General features: G+C 44.6%; 1 protein-coding gene across 2 annotated transcripts; it reads left to right on the top strand.

Annotated features, from left to right (window-relative positions):
• Window positions 1–4,758: 4,758 nt before the first annotated feature.
• Window positions 4,759–14,635, top strand: LOC109749252 ((-)-germacrene D synthase-like). 2 transcript variants are annotated; one of them, XM_020308219.4, is made up of 8 exons: window positions 4,759–4,821; window positions 5,925–6,084; window positions 11,192–11,453; window positions 11,594–11,978; window positions 12,352–12,573; window positions 13,549–13,678; window positions 13,880–14,122; window positions 14,228–14,635. In XM_020308219.4, exons 2-8 carry the CDS (start codon window positions 5,983–5,985, stop codon window positions 14,516–14,518), a joined length of 1,635 nt encoding a protein of 544 aa, XP_020163808.2. In that variant the 5' UTR covers window positions 4,759–4,821; window positions 5,925–5,982; the 3' UTR covers window positions 14,519–14,635. The 2 variants fall into 2 exon arrangements, with proteins under 2 accessions (XP_020163808.2, XP_040247668.1); XM_040391734.3 differs by lacking the exon at window positions 12,352–12,573 and having other exon boundaries at window positions 4,781–4,821.
• Window positions 14,636–20,875: the final 6,240 nt, after the last annotated feature.

The raw sequence follows: 20,875 nt of genomic DNA, 5'->3' as shown, positions 1-20,875 counted from the left end.
TCAAAGTGCTTGCAAAGATAAATTACAATGCCTATAAGATTGACCGTCCAATGCCAACATGATTATGGTGATAGTCTCACTTTCAATGTCTCTGAACTCTTTCCATACTTTGGACCATCAGAGTCGAGGATGATTCCTTCTCAAGAGGGGGAGGATGATGAGGACAGGACAACCTTCGACAAGACTCCAACATTTGTAGGACCGATCACAAGAATTTGCGCCAAACAATTACATGATGAGGTGAATGCTAACCTAAATCCATAATGTGGCCTTGAACACATGCCTGCACCTTCACAATTCTTGCTATTGGTTGAACTCAGGCGCGATGATGAAAAAGGCCAATCATGTCTACTCTATGCAGAAACAATATTTTTATGACAAAGAAACAATGTTAGAAGTGAATGAAGGAATGAGTATGTTATCAGAGAAAAAAATGTTCTGGCTCTCGTAAAACATTGTTTTACTTCAGTCTAGCCATCCACATTTTACGAAGAACTCCTGAAGCCCAAGCTCATTGCTGAAGAAACAATGTTGGGACTATGACGAAACAGTGTTTAGTCGGGGTCAACTGTTTGCCTCTTCCCTGGAGATTTCCAGAAGCTACCCCATTAAGTCTCGAAGCTGGTTTGTTTTCACACGTACACTGATTCCCAAAGCTAGCTTCCTTGACACCTATCCATCCGGGTTGTCCCTGGTTATATAACTCCATCTTCCCCATCCTCTAGTAACTTTTCAGCCAAAAACCACCTTAGGTAAGATCATAGAGGTCTTGCATCTATTGCTCTTGTGGATTCACAACATTTTGCAAGAAGGGGCTTCTGGTTCGTCCTAATTCATGCTTTACAGTTCTGGCAGTTAAGTGTGGGTTAGTCATGATTTGTGGTTCTGTGATTGTTTGGACAGAGGGTTGGAGTTCTTGTAGCCCCGGTCAGCCATCCCCGACGTAAGGGTTGCATCCAACCTTGAAAGGTATAAAGCTAGGCATCCCGGCTGCTTGCGACTAGTTATCCCCCCTGATTCGATCCTACGACGTGAAGATAGGAACACGCTCGGGCGTGAACTCGTTTCAACGGTTTGCACCTATCAAGTGATGAAGTGCAAAATACCGCAACTACGTCATTAAAATGTTGCCGCCGCAGAAATTCTTCTATAGGCATAGATCACTACCAGTGGTGGGCACCAAAAGTGTCTGCCACTGCTGCTACGCACAATAGTGGCGGGCAGGAAGAAATGTAGCCATTGCTAGCTGCAATAGTTGTGGTGGGCACTAAAATTCCAACCGCACTACAATAGATCCACCAGTTGCGGGCGCGCACCCACCACTAATGCCATGTTAGCAAGTTGCGGGAGGTCAGTCGAGGGCACCCCTGAGAGCATTGCTGGCCACTGTTGGGTTTTTTCCGCCCATCACTGCTACACATTCCTGCAGTAGTGCTCGTGCACCCACCCATCAATGGCTAGGTCCATGCAAGTCAGACCATGCCGGCAACCCACTAGAAGACGCGACCCACATGTCACAACCATCCGAGCCAAGCCAGTCACATCTCTCCTGGGTGCCACTACCCATGACGGTGCACAGGAATTGATCTGCTTCCTAGAACTTCAAAGTCGTGGGACAAGATGGGAGATGGCCCGCCACCAACGTTGGCCGTCCGGGGCTTTGCCTGGCGGCTCCAAACGGCGATTGCGAGGAAGCGACGTGCGTGAGGAGGCGCGTGTGGCCGCTATGATGGGTGGCCGCCCGAGTTAGCGAAGCAGGCGATTTGGGAGGGGGTGGGGGGGTGGTTAGTTCTATGGGAGAGAATTTAACTTCCTCACTTCTGCACCAACTAAGAATGCACAAAGCCTTTTTAGTATGAGTAGCATGATAAGGATGGTGTGCGACATGTGAATATTTTTTTTGTTCCGTAGCAACGGAGAGGCACTCAAGAAGCTAGAGAGGACGGGGCCGGTGTTATTTTATTTAATGTCATATATGTTGTACTAGTAATTTATATATTTTTTATTAATGGAAATCAGAGAAAAGAAATTACTATCTTTTCTCAGTGCAAAAAGAGAATAGAATATGAGGGAATAGCAGGATCCTGAGGCTGGGAATAGCAAGAAGACAGAGCAACTTCTATTAGAGTGGGTGGAGTGGAGCCACCGGATAAGCAAGGAATGACAGAGCTACTTGTACGACTGACGGAACCATTTTCCGAATCTGTCCATGGCTTGATGCTCTGGGTTGTCTTCTCTTCGCTACGGACGAAAACGGAGCCGTCCTACAGACAAGTTGGCATGAGTAGTCTGAGCTGGATAGAGGGACATATGGAGCTGTGTATCTTGTCCTGTGGTGTGAAATTAGCAGCTCGATCACGTGGCTGGAGAGAGAGAGAGAGAGAGAGAGAGAGAGAGAGAGAGAGAGAGAGAGAGAGAGAGGGAGATGCTTCGGAAAAATCATTCAAGAATATCATATTTACAAGCAAGTCAAAAAGCATGGACGCCACCCTTAGATCACCGATCCAATGGCTCACGAAAGACCATATCATGGTAGCACCTAAACTATTGTACCACCTGATATTTTCTCCGGGTGGGTGGACAAGATGGACTGAATCGACGAGTAAAGAGAGGGGCTCTCACAAGATGCAATACCTTTTTAGCTGAAATTAGCAAAGTGGCCCCACAAATGCGAGGGCGTCATCGTTAGTGTGTTGAAATCATTTGAAAAATAAACTTTTTTGTTTCACAGAAAATAATATTAGATAATTGAAAGTAAAATTACATGCCTGGAGTGAGCCATTTGGGATTTTGGGATTGAAAACAAACTCCACCGATCTGATTTTGGGATTTTTATCACATTCGTATGCCATTTGGCCTCATCAATTCGTAATTTTCACGAGTCGCTTTAGTCATTTCTTCTGCATTTTTGTGAATTTTTTCACATAGGGGGCATACTGTTAAGACTAAGCATTAGGTATTAAAAACCCATAGAGGAGCAAAATTTATCCTCCAACGCTTATCTGCCACCTACGTTTACTCCATCCGTACCTCTTGGAGAAAAAAATCCCCTCCCCCCCCCCCCCCCCCCAACACCTAACACACCTCCACTCACGTGCCGCACGTACGCCGGCATCATCATTCCCGCCCCCACCTGTCACCACCCGCCACTGCAGATGCTTCGTAGGCCCCACCGCGGTCCTCACCCACCCGGATTTAAGCCTCTCTTTCCGTCGCCGGCGCATAAATCGGTAGATATATGGTATGCGTGCACCACCACCGGATTTGACGCATCCGGCCGCCGGCGACGGCGCCTTTGTCATGGCTCGGCCGGCTACCGAACCCCATAGCCCCGGCAACGAGTCTGCTCTGCATGCAGCTATGGCTACCTCTTCTAGCTGCTCGAATCTCAATCGCCGTCGACCCGTTGGCAAAGACACGTCCGGCTGCCGGCCGGGTCGGCCCTTGCCCATCAGCTAGTCAGGTCCCAGTTGCAGGTCATAAAGTGCGACGACTGCCCACGGCAGGTGGTGCGCCGAGTTCTGACCACGCCGGAAACATTCCGGATGGTTGTTCTTCAAGTGCAAAAAAATAGGGTCAGTGCTTGTTTTGATTCGGTTGCTCAACATATTCGGTGCAATTTGTAGCTCATTGTTTGCTCAATATGTGTGTAGTATGAATGCAAATTTTGGTATTAGGAAGAAGATTACATCGATCTATTGATCACCATAAATTTGTTAGATGTTCATGCACACCTTGCTAGAGTAGAGACTAGAGATGAGACTAGATGCGACGCAATGTCGAATTTGTCGGAACCGAAGAAGAAAGAAGTGTGCAAGATCGAGAAACCAATCGAGAGAATCAACAATGAAGATGTAGAGAAAATATTAATCCCACTAGTGGGAGCAGTTATGGAAGCAAATTTTTTTTTAGAATGTCTATTGTGGTTCTTGTTTTCTTTGGTCTAGTTCTCGTAGCGAAGAATTGGTGAATTATGTACTCCGATGTATCAAAATGTCGTTCAATGGAATAAACAAGGTATGAATTTTGTTTGGTGGCTAAAACTGAAAAAGACTGGAACGTAAATCCTAAAAGGTGGACTTCAGCTTTTATCATCATTTGAGCGAATTGCTGTGTCATGGGAACACGAAGAACTAGAATATTCCCATGAGCAATTTGTTCGCGAACAAAATAAATATTTAGCCCAATATGCTTGGCCTGACGATGATGAGCCGAAATGGCTACCAACAGCAGCGCTAGCGGGCACACTAGCCAGCAAGGAGGGTGGGCGAGCGAGAGGGCTGGCGCAGGCGCGCGAGCGAGAGGGCGAGACGCGAGGGTAGATCGCGCTGGAGAGGAAGCGGCGGCGATGGCAGGTTAGATCAAATTAGGCTGATACCATGTAAATAGAATATCTGGTGCAAGACAATTGTATTCACCTCATGGATGCCCATATATAACACATACAGAGGTCGTTCTGTGTATGACGAGAACCCTAATTAAAGAGTACAACTTAGAAGACAAAACAGGACAACTACACCTAATGCATGTCCGTGTATATGGACAAACACAATCATTCGTCAACAATTGGTTCTGGCAGTCTGATTCAATAGACGACGCATCCTGCATATATAAACGCCGAGGAACCGTACGTGGGTGGACCCAACGTGGGAGCACTGCCGACCAGCACACATGGCGTGGGCCCGTGAGGAGATGCATGACGCGGGCCCAAGAGAAGTCGCTGCTCTATTTAAAGGGCTGGAGGCCTGTGGATTGTATGTATATTTTGACCTCGAGTACTGAAGTAGGCGCCCAAGGCCAACAAAAAGCTGCCTGATCTCGGTATGTTCCTCTTTTGGTCCATGTTCCTGTAACGCTGATGAGACCATCAAATATTTTTTTATTTAAATACTTGCTTCGTCTCAAAATAAATGTCTCAACTTCGTATCAGTTTTATATTAAAGTTAATACAAAGTGTTGGCGTCGCTTCCTCGCAGCGCCGCTTCTTCTTCTACCTTTTGCTGCCTCTCACAGCTCAATCTTCTCTCTTGTGGTTTCTCTCTATCTTCTCCCAAGAACACACACACATACACCAAGGACAAAACCAGTGCTCCTTTCTACGAGAGAATCTCCTAGTTGATGAACACAATAGACTACAGTTTTTACTGCTGCCCTCACGGCCTCATCTTCCGTTACTCTGTTGAAACATATATATATATATATATATATATATATATATATATATATATATATATATATATATATATATATATATATATATACAAGGACCCAACACCCATGCCATCTAAACTCACGCCACTACAGACCACCACACCCAGCCACTTCCACACGTAGGTACACATGACCCGGCTACCACGGCTGGGCACAACTCACGCATTGCCGTATCTCTCCTAGAATATCTCTAGAAGTGCAGCACTCGCTAACAACTTATGCATGCATGCAAACTGATTAACTACTAACTACATGTGGCCACTCCTTCACCCACGAAGCTAGCTAGCTACAACTAACAACGACTAGACCAAATCACTCGGCCGCACTTGTTGTTCCAGGTCATCCTCCACTGGTCTCAAGTACCACCCCGCTTCACACGGCATCGCTGCATCGCACAGCTCCATGGCATCTCACCTTTCACACCGGCCGCGTCGCATGGCTAGCTCGGCATCTCGCCTTCTTCGTGCGCCTCCGCTGAAGCTTCACCGGACTAGCTACTCTCTAACCTATCCTACATGCATGACGAAAGCAAACTAAATATGCAGATACATACATCAAGATTAAAGCTAACACAAAGTTGAAACACTTATTCTGAAATGAAGGGAGTATATGTCATGTATGATCGATGCACATGTTATTCCGTTTAATTTTACTTCTTCGTATTATTGATTCGTTCTTGTTTGTTAATTAACAACATACAATTAAATTCGCAGTTGAGACATTGTGCTCTTACCCAAAATATTCGAATTTATCTGCGAACGGAGGCACTACATGGAGCAGCAAAAACCTGAGCGACGGGTTATTGGGCAGCTAGAGGATAGCAAGTGGACCCGATATTTCCTTGACGCTGTCCAGTTGCCTTGCTCTCGTCAGGTACCATTCTGATTAACTAGCATGTAGGCCCTAGCAAATGCAAGGGCATCCCTTTTCGTATACTAGAAATATTTAAAAATATTGCTGCGATTTTCTGGATGGATATTCATATTATGTAAACTAAAATATCAAGGTTATAATATAGCCACCATAATTTTTTTTGCTAATGGAATATAGATGTGCATGTTACATATTTAATCATAAAATTTGACTTAATGATTACTCTACCAATTCTAGAACAACATATTAAAACCACAAGAACCGATATTTGTACTTATGTTAGATATACGACTATGAATATAATAATTTAGTTAGTATTGGCTATGTGACATTTAAGTGTAGTTTGGAAGATCAATGAGTTGAATCAAATCAAGTGTTGATGGTTGTTTATCTATAAATAGCAATATACCCGGATGACTTTAATTACTAATAATGTATATAATTTTCTTCATGCATGCACCACTAAGTTAGTAATGGTTTCTCCCACCAAAAAAAGTTAGTAATGGTTTATATGCAATTTGTTAGAAAGATTATACTATTAGAAAGAATTCAGCAATATTCATTTTTTGCACATAGCTCACGTTTAGTTGCTGACAAACTTGAACCCCAAAATTCTTCACCATCATATAAAATGGGACTGTTGGAGTACATGGTTGTTCTTTGTTGCTTGAATCGTATAACTTGTAATTTTCTTCTGAAGCTAGTTTCTAAGGCTACTGCACATATATTTCTGAAGGGGAGCCACAGCGTGTTAAAGTTGTGGCCTTTTGACCATGAGGTCACACGTTCGAGTCCTGAAAACAACCTCTTATATGAATGTTCTGAAAGACTGCGTACAAAATAACCAAAGTAGTTGGAGTTTTCCCTGTAAGGCTGTACCCTGCACAAGCGGGAGCCCCATGCACCGGGCTGCCCCCCTTAAAAAAGATAAGAAAATATTGATTTTGAAACTAGCACACAATTTATTACCTCCAGGCAAGATAGCTATACATATGCTTACTCTCAATAGACCTCGATTTGTTTTCGAACTTGACGACTGCTGCATGAATTATTGGATGAATATAATGTGTGATAGATGACTTATACTGCTAAGAAAACACAAAGCAGCTTTAAATCCTTGTTTCTTGCAAATAATTGATATAAATAGGAATATACATAACGGACGTACGCACATGTGTACCACTTGCTTTCTTTCTCTCTATTCAAGTTAATATCTGCATATGCAACAAACATTCATAATGCAGGTATCAAGCTCCCTCACAAAAAAAAATCAATAAACGCAGGCATCAAGCTTGCTCGATAAAGAAACATCCAGTTGTTTACCCTTAATGGCCTAATTAGTTGATAGCATCCTTCTGCTTGCCCTCAATGGCCTGATCGGACAGATAATGTGAGTGGCACAGGCTATGCCGGCAGCAGAGACACTGGTTCGGTTTGATAAAACTTGCGCCTAGTCTGATGCCATCCGTCTGGAGGCAATATTGTGAGTGCCTGAGACAGAAGTAGATATACCTGGATCTTTAAAATTAGAAGGAAAAATGCACTAAATTGTTATCACTAAGCAACAAAATGAGACATAAGTACATATAACTAGATCTTTAAAATTAGAAGGAAAAATGCTATAAATTGTTATCACTCGGCAACAAAATGAGACAGAAGTACATAATATACCTGGATCTTTCAAATTAGAAGGAAAAATGCTATAAATTGTTATCACTCAGCAACAAAATGAGGAAGGAGGAGTCGAACAAAGCACCTCTCTGTCTAGCGGGCCCTTCAGGAACCGGAAGGGCTGGATTCATTTTGTGATTAAATTGAGGTCAGCTGATATTTGTACTCCATGAATGTGACATGAAAAAAGGCACTTTTCCCTTTCCTTTTTTCTTGGTAGATTTTTTATTTCCATTTTTCACCTTTTAACAAACATGTTTTGGGCAAGTCTACTGAACAAACCTTGGACTCTTGTGATGATTAATTCTCCAAGTGGGAATGCTTGCAAGCTAACATACTGGGGTTTTCCACCACATATACCATAGCGGGTGATGGCAGCTATTGTTTGGTGATGAGAGCGCACGAAGGGTCGGTGCTGCTATATAGTAAGATGAATGAGGAGGCCTGAAAAGTTGTTTATGTGCATGAAGTGTAGTCTGTCTTCTACTGCGGGTGGAATAGGACAGCGCCATCGAGAAGGAATCTCCGTTTGGCATTTTTTTTTCATTTGATGACACATCAGCGATCAGAATTTTAGTTAAGTGTATTTCTTTTCGATCAAGAGAAACGTGGGGAAATGAAGATCATAGTTTATTTTTTTGTCTCATCAAGGGAAGAGGGGAGAGGCCGACACGAGTACGGCTGAGATGAGAAGACGTCTGACGTATGTGGCTCAGGGAGCACACATCATGTTTCGTCCCAACGACTATACATAAATTGTATAATAATTGCACGGACGGAATTTATTAACTTCCTGGATTAAGCGTGGTGCCTCGATTAGTACTTCCAATTAGTAAATACAAGAATGTTAATGGCGCTCGTTGCCGCACCTGTTTATTAGGAATGTTGAATGAAAGAGGGTTGCATTATTTTGTAAAAACATGTAGTTGGTTTTATATGTAAGTAATTACAAACCACAATAGAAGTTCCATTGTTTCAGTTTGGCCGGTATGTTTTTTTGTGTGTGTGTGGACTGCTCGAGTCGAAAGCAGTGCGTCAAATTGAATTAAATTCATTCTAGATAAGTGAATTGGTAACCCTTGCTAGCTAATTCATGAAAAAAATGATAAAGGAGAGTGTAGGTGGAAGATCCTAACACACACATGTGGGTACATCAACAATTCAATTACGGATTCTACTTCACATTGTATTGGAGAATGGAAAAGAAAATACACGTTACATTTAGAAATATCTGAAAAGAAGGTAGATATCTAAGACAAATGACCATCCTGACTACCACATTATATGCACGCTGCCGAGCCGTTTTGTTGGATGAACAATCTTGGATTTTTCTATAACTGAAGTAAGTGAAATATACAATAAAGTTAGTGAGATAAAACTTTAAACGATGTTGGTGAACACCAACATAATTTGTAATCATTTCAAGGTAATAAAACTGAAACACAAGAGAGGTTGCGTGCAAACATCAAATATATACTCATCGATCCAACAAAAGGAAATCATTATATGCTCTGGCCACATAGCTGCGTTGCTGACAGATAGCAACCGGAGTTGCGATCCGGCAATGGCATGGTGTGGACCACACATAAACAATAGCATCAAATTTCACTAAGTAAACGTCGGAGAGATCTAAGAGTATGGGAAGATGAGGTATTGCAGTGGATACGTGCTAACCTGGTTTGACAACCATTGCAGTTTCCTGAATCAATTCACCAGAACCAGTCTCCAACACCATAAATCAGGTCTGTGGATTACATCGAACATGAACAAAGGGGAAATGATGTTGAACAAATTTGCCAACATAAATACCATTGGCAGGTGCTTTGATCTATAGTTTTTCTATTCCCTCGTTTTGGACACTGGCTTTAAACTTTACTTCTGATGAATAATTCAATTTTGAAAATCAAGCCCTAATAGAAATCAAAATACATGCACCAAATGAGAACTAAGAAAAAAAATCTTACCTTCATCTTTGCATTCGTCGAAAGGGAGGCATGCCCAAATACAGAGGGGACTTGAAAATTATAGGACAACCAAGAATTGATCTGTGTAAAGGAAATGCCTTCATAGAATACTCTGATATACACCGTACTCATGTCGTTTGTTTAGAATAGAAAACCTGAAAATAACATGGTTTCTCCAAGTCAGCTCTGTACTTTGTGAAAGAATATTGGACCCGGGCAAATAATCTCATACTGTAACAATTATCACTTTGAGCAATTGGATGATGTTGCATTCAAGCATATTAACCACGGGCAAAAAATCATTATAGGTGAAAGCAGTGCCTCACCTTGCAATGCAACAAAGAACAACATCAATAAAATAATCTATAACTCTTGGCAAAAGAGGAAAAACGAATCAGTGACCTGAGTGTCAACCATGGCTGCCGTATAGGGAGGAGGGGAATGAGGAAGGAGAAGCTAGACACTGGAGATTATATGGACGCGAGAGTAAAGAGGAGCGTGAATCGACAGTGTAACTGGCCTACAACTATCTGCCGCCCGAACACATCGATTGCCATTATTGGCCTCTTGTAACCGTGATTCAGTTACTGAATCGAAGGAGTCGAATCGGCAGTGGACGGTCCGCTGGGCTGCGCACTGCCTCGTGGCATCGCCCGGAAGGTCACTTGGTCGGCCGCCAACCGAGGAACCCACGCTCTGAATCGTGAGCTTCTCAGTTGGATCCTGAAAACCGTGCGACGGCTGGATCCCCTGGCAGAGAACGTGCTCGACTGTATCGAGCACCCCTTAGACAGTTGGGCCCAGTTTAATGATTTTCGTTATACACAGCACATCCAACGGTCAAAACTAAGCAGATCAAGAAAACGGACGGCCAGAAACGCAAGTGACGTGAGGGGGCTGGGATTAGGCTCAGTTTTACTATCCTATATATATATATATATATATATATATATACTAGCTGTTATTAATCAATTAAATTGGACACATCAAATCAACGACCAGAAGTTTCTAATTTGTCGTAATTTCTATCCTTTCATCTACTTTTATGTAATAATAATAATAATGGAATAATGTATGACAGAATGCACTACACTGCATACATAATAAGATGGCCGCACGCATCGTTCTGATGCAAAGGCCGGGGGATAACCTCCTTTTCGAAAAAAAACTACACTGCATACATATACATAAATGGCGGGAGTACCTCAACCCGTGGATTACTTCTCTATTAAGTTATGGAGTAGTTCGATTTTTTGAAAAACAATGAAGTACTTTAGAAGGGTGATCTGACTCATCCATGTTACTTTCTCTTGTACATTGATTACTCTTACAAGATCATCGCAACCGTCGGTATCACACAAAACAACATTAGGCCCCAAGTTTTCAGTACACCCGTAGCACTTGAGTGCATTGATTATATTGATGTTCATTATATTTTCTGTCTGTCCATCTTATTTAAACAATACTACCAGAAAATGATCAAGGAGAGGAGGGATGAGCTTGTGCAGACAGTGTGTTGCATGATCGAAAGGTATACATCCAGTAAGAAAGATTTATCAAAGGGGATGACGACAGTAGATGCCATTGAGCGCCTTGGTGTTGGTTACCTGTTTGAGGAGGAGATCCGCAAGTTCACGGATGTCCTCATCAGCACATCGATAGATAAGAATGACTTGGCTGGAGTCGCCCTACGGTTCCGACTGTTGAGGCAGCACCACTACGACATTACCTGTGGTAATTATACAACATACTGCACTAAAGTAAACTATAATTTTTCTCCTATTAGATGTTTCTGGAATTCTAGGTACTATCTAATTGATGGAAAGACATGATCGAAAAGTGGTGAATTAATTGCACTAAATAAAATACTGCAGAAGAAGTATTGAAGAGTTTCAAGGATGAAAATGGTGAGCACTTCAAAGACGCTGTGCAATCTGACGTTAGCACTCTACTTAGTCTATACGAGGCAGCCCACCTCGGTAAACGTGAGGAGGACTCCCTCACTGCTGCTATCAGATTCACCTCCAGCTGCCTCAGTTCCATATCAAAAGCCAACCAGCTACCTCATCATGTCCTAGAAAGAGTACGACATGCCCTGGCTACGCCGTCACAGCGGAGGATGAAAAGGCTGGAGGCTAAGCTTTACATCTCCATCTACGAGAAGGATGATGAAGGTGACCAAGATATACTTGAGCTTGCAAAGCTGGACTTTCACATATTGCAATTGATGCACCGGGATGAGGTCAAGAGCATATCTCTGTGAGTAAACATATCTTGTTTCATTTAACATTTAATGTGATTTACACCGGGCAGCAACAAACCAAATATGATACTAGAAAGGGTAAAAAAAATTAGATAATAAACAATTTCCATCTTTCTGCACTCTGTGGCATGCGTGGCCAATGAATTTATTACATTGTGGATCCGGAAGCAAGGCTTGCCAAAATTATCGGAAAATACAATCCATGATGTATAATAGTCAACAACATATATAGTTGGAGTGTATTTTAAAGATTTTTTGTCCAACATAGTATCTTGTGCCTACATGAAAAACAGAAAACTTATCAGAACAGATAAGAATGTCGAAGATGCACTTGTTAACGAATTTGCGTACTTTTATTACTTAACTAAGGTGGTACAAGGACCTTAATGCTGGCAGCACGCTGGGTGAATACATTCGAGAAAGACCGGTGGAGTGCTACTTTTGGGCCCTTGGAGTGTTCTACGAGCCAAAGTATGCCAAGGCGCGTATGATGTTTGCTAAACTTATAAAGATTTTCTCGTTTTTCGATGATACATTTGATTCTTATGGTACCTTGGAAGAGCTGCGTCAGTTTAACCTAGCGGTACAAAGGTAATTACGCTCCTGCTTTGTCTCTGATTCTAGTTTAACAATTGTGAAACTTATAATCATACGCATCATAATGAATTGTTAGCAAAAGAAAATTTGTGTAAACGAATCTCACAAGCTTCTTCTTTTGTTTAGGCCTATGCCTCTCTTAAGACTAATTAAGAAAAAAAACTGGTAGAATTATCCAGCTTGCAACTTCCCTTGCCTGGCCCAAACCACAGGAAGTGGACAAGCTCATTGTCACTACAATGGCAAATCAAAAGTTCTGGAGTTCTGGATGAATTATATACAAATTTGACAAATTTAGCAAAAAAATTGAATCACTTCTTAATTTCACGAGGATACAATCCTGTAAAATCCGGTTACCAGTGTGTAGAGAGATGGTTTGGCAATACAATATTCGTTGTATGGTTGCTGGTGCACGTATATATAAGTATAGGTAGGCCTCGACCTCAACTATACACAACTAGGAGGTGGACCACAATATATGTAATACATGCAACACATATATACTCAACACAGTGGATAACAGGTTTACCCAACCCCGGGTACAAGATCTGGTAGCATAGCAAAAACCCTTGGGATTATGTCCAGTGCCACCAGGCCAGTGCAAGAGATAAACGGCGCTGAGTCCTTTTTATTTTCTGCCTAGCTACTAACAAAATTAAACCAATTATATTACTCCTTTCCAATAATATAAGATGTTATTACAACCGATCGGTTGTGATAACATCTTATATTATGGAAAGGAGGGAGTAGTAGTTTCGCGGTTTCTCACTTATAATGTGTATACTTTTTTTTTCCTGTCACTAACAGTAATTACATATTTTGAACAAGCTGGACACAGTTCATTTTCATTTAGAAAAGATGCAATATTAATTTTATATAAAAAGGGTAAAAACATTGATGTTTTTTGTCCGTTCTGTATCACCCTGATATGGCTGAAGTGCTGATTAAACTTTTACATCTACATATTAGATGGGATGAAGAAGATGCGAGACGCATCGGGAAGTGCTACGGGTACGTAATGTCACATCTTTCCAACACACTGGACCAATTTGTGGAGGACGGAGCTTCAGCCATAGGAATTGCCTGCACTAAAGAGATTGTAAGTAGTATGCCTTTTTGTGAATCTCGACCCAGTCAGTCTAGGCAGGTTTGTTGTTTTAATTCATGGTTCTATCACCACTGATATTGTTTGATGCAAGGCATGCACCCTTGATCATGCCATGTTACTCCTATATATGTTCACACAAATATGGATAACTAATCAGTAGTATGACGCTTTTATGGATGTCTATGCATTCAGATCAAGCACGTGAGCGGATGCATGTTGCAAGAGGTGGTGTGGAGAGACGAAGGGCATGTTCCACCTGTTCATGACCATCTCAGGATAACAGCAATAAGCACGTTCTACTGGGCATTGTCGTGCCTTTCGTTTACCGGAATGGATGCAGGCGACGACGTTTTCAGCTGGGCAATCTCGTTCCCAAAAATCATAGAGAATGCAGCAATGGTGTCACGCCTAATGGACGATATTTCTGGACATGAGGTAACACACCCTCGACCTACATGACATGCTTGCGTCTACATCATAGTTGACCCATCATGCATCCTGGCAGCTAGCTCGATAGATAACCTTGTCTAACCTTGGCAGTGTGAGAAGGAGAGGTCTAACGTTGCGACGGCAGTTGATTGCTACATCAAAGAGCATGGTGTGACCGTGGATCAAGCGAAGGAAGCGTTAGGCGGCCTGGTGGAGGAGCAGTGGAGGAGCATCAATGAGGAGTTTCTCTCTAATACCACGGTGCCTGTTGAAGTGCTGACACGAGTAGTGAACCTTGCACGGGTCATGGATTGCATGTACAAGAACCTGGACGGTTACACCCACTCGTCAGAGACAGCAGACCCCATAGACAAGCTGCTCAACAGCTGCGTAAACCATTAACTAATACTATGAAAGTTGAAGCGACACGCCGGACAAATGATGGCACCTTTGCGTATATACTGCTGGTTTCATATTGTGATGTGATATGTATAGAAAAGCGTACAACGGAATAAGCAATTCATCGCTTATGTTTAGATTACGAGAACAGTCTTCTTATCGTGATCTGTTATATTTTTTACATGTACCGTATTTGCAATACAACTATCAAGCATTTGCGAGAGCATCGTCTTGAATGTGTACGATATACTATAAAACTAGATGATACCCCGCGCGTTGCTGCGGTATGTTTGTTTAAAATCTCTTGAAAATATATGTATAACAAATAAAAAGCATTGCATTGCAACATTGTTTTGCAGGTAAGCAACAGTAAACTGTCTTGTTCCGTTTGATGTTAAATTAAAAGGAATTAAATGGCATATCTCAAAATTGACACAGAGCAGATAGAGTACTCAGAATTACCTCGATATGGTTCTTTATTTTCTAACAAAAATATGCAAAGGAGAAAAGTTAAAGCATTTGAATGTTGTGCACAGAAAATTAAAATACATAACATACAACGGGTAGTTAAAGTCCAAAAGTGGTCGAGAAGACGTAACAAAAAATTACGTAGTTGAACAGTTTTTGAAATATCTAGCAGTTTGAAAATATCAGTTAGTAGGAAAGTAGTGGTAGACGATATCCGCTATACATTACAAAAGATACATACTTAGTTGAAACATCAGCATATTGAAATAACATTTCCATCTAGATAAACCTGCAAGTATACATGAGACGAAAAAGAACTGGGAAGATTATGAAATATCATTAGCAGTAGTATTCCCAGAAACTGTACTGCCTGCAAGTATATACGGTCTATTTATCCATCTCCTGTGAAAAAAAAAAGATATTTTATGATTACAAAAATTGCTTAACACTGTTCCAATTCCAATACGAACAAAGTAGAGATGTTTTCCCCGAGAAAAAAAAGTAGACATGTACTCACCTGTCTGTCCACATAAGTCCAAAATGCCAGAAAGAGTTGAGCTGAGTGAAGAAACTGAAGATCCAGAGGAACCGCTGTGGCATCGTTACTACCTCTGCCCTCTGGTCGACATCGTAGAGGCCCATGCTGCTGGAGCCTCCTGCCGAGCTTCTTGAAATCGGGCATGGCGACGAAGGCTGGATGGGAAGGAAAGTCAAGCAATACCATGGCCTACTCAGCTCCTCTTACCTCAAATAATTATGCCAAAACCAAGCCAGAGAACATGATGGTCCTCACCAGAGTTCTTTTAGCAGCCGCTTCGGTACGAGGTTGGGATGCGATCGGGAGCACCGAAACCAAGCCAAATCGAGCGATGGTTCCCTTCTCGTTTTCCTTTTCTAATGGCGAACCAGAACCGGGCGCTTCCCTAGGGGTCGTAGGGGCGGCGCATCAATCCTGACTGCGCGCTGTGCACATTTTTGGTGTGGGCGGTCGGCCCAGGAGGAGCTAACACCCATGGCCGCCAGTTATTGCTGGGCTTATAATGCCCTGAGGGTGTCACAAAAGTGCAGCGCATGGGGCTTGGACTCGAGGCCTTCTAGTCGAATTGCTTCACCAAGTGGTGAAATTAGCAAGTAGACTAATGACGCCGGTCAATTTATCTGCGTGAAGTCGAAGGGAGAGCAGCCGAACTGTTGGCGGAGAAATAAGAAAATCTTCTGTTTCCATTGCAGAAAGTAGTGATGTTTAATGGAGATTAGAGAAGATGAAGTGGGAGAGGGTTGCTATGGAGAAGAACAGGACATCGGTAGCGAGCCTGTCATGGGTATCCTTTGGTGGGGGTGGGGGGAAGAAGGCTGCCATCCACGCCTACTGGAGGAGAAGACACAGCGACGATATGACCCTCCACCAAAGACGTATTTATGTATGGAGTTACTGTTAAGTTTTACTTCAAAAATCCAGGGAATTTTGGAGATACATATCTCTCTTCTTAATTCTCTAGTCAGTTACAGAATAGGAAGAGGAAGAAATTCGTGTTAACAGAGAAATTAAACCCCACGATTAGTGGAAAAAAAATTAAATTAATTGTTGAAGTGGCTGTGGGGAAGCGGTCGGGAGAGATGCTGCTCAGGGTGAGAAATAGTAATGAACTATGATTGATTGGTATCTGATGACATGGCATGCTGAGTTGGACCATTTACATGTTAAGAGAATACCTTGTAGTGGGGATCAACTTCTTAAGAATAATAGATTACGATACATCACTACTCCGGGTGGACACGGTCTGGGCCGGTCCAGTCCTTACCGAGCCGTCGTTTGGACCGGACCGGACCGACCAGCCTGGCGGTCCTGTTTCCAGGGACCGGACCGGCGGCGGCGAGGCCCGGGCCGGACCGAGCGGACCGACCAACCACCACCGGCGGCGACGTCCTCGGTGCAGTGGCGAGGTGCACAATGCGCGCGGGTGCTGTGGCGGGCTGGACGACGTGCGCGAGCGCTGGCGGCGAGGTGGACGACGTGCCGTAGGAAGTGCGCTGGGAAGCGGTCATGGTGCGCGCGACTGTTGTTTGCCATGAACATGTGCATGCGTGTTCCTTAGCTTATTTTTCTATACCATGCAAGTAGTTTAGCGCGTGCATTAGCCGTAATTGACGGATCAATTCTGACATGAAGTTGGTCGTGGGATGACGCCGAGATTGTCGGATCGAACTATTTTCTCTCTCTCTCGTTCCTTCTGTTTTCTGCATGTTTGACTGAATAAAAGGAAACTGCATCATGGGATGGCGCCTGATTATTTGATCGAACCCATTTCTCTCGTTAGTGGCAAATAAAAGGAACGGCAGCGAGGAGTTGACGTGGGAAGGCACCGAAAATGTAAACAAATCTCGATAATCACTAATGTGACGGCGTTTCCTTATTTGTTGGACTCAATAAAAGGAAACAAATCGAGGAGAGGAGCCGTCGTGCGGGAGAAGGACATCGGGGCGTGGCCGTCGGACTCGCAGCACGCGGATCTTACCGGCCAGAGCATGGTGTCGCCGCTGGCCGCGGTGACATGAACAGCCTGCAGCGCGCTTCGGTCCGTTCGGTCGGACGGTTAAAGACCGGACCGGACCGAGTAAATTTCGGGACGAAATTCTGTAACCGGACCGGCCAATTTCTTGAGCGGGTCAGGACGGTACGGTCCGGTCCGGAATGGGCCACGAGCGGGCCGAAATTCTGTAACCGGACCGGCCAATTTCTTGAGCGGGTCAGGACTGTACGGTCCGGTCTTGAATGGGCCATGAGCGGGCCGAAAAGCCCGCTCGCTCCGACCAGCCTGAATCAGTACTGGAATCATGGAAGATGCCTTGTTCAAGGGGTTTGCCGGGGGTCTTTTTATTGGGAGCTCGGCAATGTTAGCAGTTTGCCGCAACTTGGCTAATGAACTTGGCAATGACATGAAACTCGGCAAACAGGATAGTTTGACTCATGATGAGGAAAAGCAACTCGGCGATCAATCGAGATCTCGGCAAAGTCTTTTGTTTCAGTTGTCTTATTTGGTTTCAGTTATGGATTAATTAATGAACAAATGTGTGCTGTGACATGCCTGTAACAAAAAGTTTTAATTTGTTTATCCGGTTTGTCCCTCTGTGTCGATGGCCAAACTCTGTTCGGACGTACCCTTTTTGGCGACCGCCGTGGTGTTGAAATATATTGTCCATCTTCCTTCATCAGTTCAGACTTTTGAATAAGTTAGCTGAAGCATGAATTGAATATGGTATCAGTTTAGGATTGATCGATCGCTTCCGCCTGTCTCGATCGCTATCCCGATCGCCCACCGTCGTCCCCGATAGCATCCTCCCTGGCTGCCTCAACTTCCGTCGCTCCGGCCGCCGGCCCCTCCGCCGCTGCTCAAATCGCGCCGGCCTCCCCGTTCTCTGCGTCTCGGCCGCTGATCCCCCTAATCGCCGCCTCCATGGCTGCTGCCATTCTGGCCGGTGCCGTCCTGCCGTCCCCGGTTCTCAGCGACCTCACCGCCCAGCCGGCGTCTGGCTCCTACGACGCAGCTGCGCCGCCACTGCCCTATGGCGCCATTGCATCTCCTGGCCTTGCCCATCTCCCGCATGCATACGGAGGGCCAACTGCGTATTGTACGGCGCCCACGGCAGCAACAGCCGCTCTTGTCCCGTGGGTGCACTAGATTCATCAGCCAACAACGCATCACCAGATGCATCAACCAACAACGCAGCACCAGATGCATCAGCCAACAACGCAGGCGGCCGCGTCCTACGGCGTCCAGCACCAGCCGCTCTTGTCCCGAGATGGCCAGCCTCGGCAGCAACAGCCGGCGACCGTCTTCTACGGCGCCGCCGGGGCCACTCCATGGCCGCCTTCATCTGTGCTGCAGCCGTCCGACGGTCCCTCTGCTGCGTTGGCTTACGTCTACCCGACAGCCTCAGTGCCCGCATCTCCTTATGGCGCGTCCTCTTCGTACGGGGCGTCCTACGGTGGTCCGTCGATGAAGCTGGTGGCCTCCTCCGTGCTATCGAGTGGTCCTTCACCTCCGGGTTTTTATGTGTCATCGCCGTCTTCGGATCATGGTGTACCTAATACACCGCTCTACTTTGTGCATCTCATCCCGGTGAAGCTGACGACGGATAACTATCTGTCGTGGCGTGCTCAGGTGTTGCCACTTCTTCGGAGTCCCTATTTGGAGGGCTTTGTTGATGGCACTCTGCCGTGCCCCCCGCCATATCACCCGGGGCGTCATGCATGGGTGGCTCAGGATCAGGCCATCCTATCTGCCATCCAGTCCTCTCTTACGGAGGGGGTCTCGTCACTGATCATCTTCGCCGCTACGTCTCGGGACGCCTGGATGGCCCTTCATACCAGCTTTGCTTCGCAGTCTCAGGCGCGGGGTCATGCCATCCGCAGTGCGCTTGGGGAGGTGAAGCTTCATGATCTCACCGTCCCAGACTAATTCAACAACGTGACGGGTATGACTGACACACTTGCCTCCATTGGCAAGGCTCTTGGTCCGGAGGAGTCACCTCTTATGTGCTCAATGGACTGAGTGACGACTATGATAATTTGGTGGAGAATATCAATGGTCGTGACACTCCTATCCAGCCGCATGTGTTGTACGTGCGTCTCCTCGCTACGGTACAACACATCCAGACTCGCCGCTCTACGCCGAGCTTCCCTTACGCCAACGCTGCAACGCGTGTCAAGTTCAAGCCCCAAAAGCTGCCAACTGGTGGCAAACCTCCGCGGCCCGCGCCCAACACGCGGAACTCCACGATATCCGCAAGCAGCCGCGTTCGTGCCAGTTGTCCCTCATGTGGTGCTCAGGTCCCTTGCCAGCTATGTGGTCTTGATGGTCACCTTGCTTCCCATTGTCATCATCGCTTCAAGCAGGATTTCTTGGGGATCGGGAACAATGGCAAGGGTAATGAGAAGCAGGCTGCCCTGGCGAGTCATGAGCAGGGCCATACTCCTTCTTATCGACTTGACGCATCTTGGTACATGGATACGGGAGATATCAATCACCTGACGAGTGAGATGGTGAAGCTCTCTACACAGGAACCGTACCATGGACATGATCAGGTTCGCAGCGCTAATGGGGAAGGTATGCATATCTCACATATTGGTCAGACATCACTTCTTACCCGTCGATCCACACAATTACGTCTTCTTAATGTCCTTCGTGTTCTCTCTGTTTCACGTAGCTTACTTTCAGTTCCTAAACTTACTCGTGATAACAAGGTTCTTGCTGAATGTCATGCTTTTCATTTTTTTATTAAGGATCGGGACACGAGGGACGTACTCCTTAGAGGTCGACTGCACCATAATTGTCTCTATGCACTTGATGTGCCACCAGCTCCTAGTGCTTTCAACGGTGTTCATGTGTCTCCATCATATTGGCATGCGCGTCTTGGTCATCCTGACACTCCCATCGTTCGCCATGTACTTCATCGTCATGAGCTTCCAGTCGTGTCCAATAAACATGCTGATGCAGTTTGTGATGCCTATCAGCAAGGCAAGAGTCATCAGCTTCCTTTTTTGAGTCGAGTCATATAGTCAATAAACCTCTTGAACTTGTGTTTTCGGATGCATGGGGCAATGCCCGAACATCTGTTAGTGTTAATAATTACTATGTCAGTTTCATTGATGCTTAGAGTTGGTTCACTTGGCTTTATCTTCTTAAACGTATGTCTGGTGTGTTTAACGTTTTCTTGCAATTCCAAGTGCATGTTGAGCGTCTGCTCAGTCATAAAATCATTCATGTGCAATCCGATTGGGGGGTGAGTATCACAACCTCAATGCATTCTTCAATCAGTTTGGAATTACACATAGTGTGTCTTGTCCTCAAACACATCAACAAAACGGTGTAGTTGAGCGTAAGCATCGTC

Source organism: Aegilops tauschii, chromosome 6, assembly GCF_002575655.3.
Source record: "Aegilops tauschii subsp. strangulata cultivar AL8/78 chromosome 6, Aet v6.0, whole genome shotgun sequence".
Classification (NCBI taxonomy): domain Eukaryota; kingdom Viridiplantae; phylum Streptophyta; class Magnoliopsida; order Poales; family Poaceae; genus Aegilops; species Aegilops tauschii.
Note: the sequence above shows the minus strand (reverse complement) of the source record. Positions and strands in the feature narration are given on the sequence as shown.

Excerpts from the sequence above, each read along its gene's own strand:
- LOC109749252 (XM_020308219.4), top strand. The coding sequence starts at position 5,983 with ATGGAGCAGCAAAAACCTGAGCGACGGGTTATTGGGCAGCTAGAGGAT. Across the intron at positions 11,979-12,351 it reads GAGGTCAAGAGCATATCTCT|GTGGTACAAGGACCTTAATG; the intron begins GTGAGTAAACAT and ends TACTTAACTAAG. Across the intron at positions 12,574-13,548 it reads TTTAACCTAGCGGTACAAAG|ATGGGATGAAGAAGATGCGA; the intron begins GTAATTACGCTC and ends TCTACATATTAG.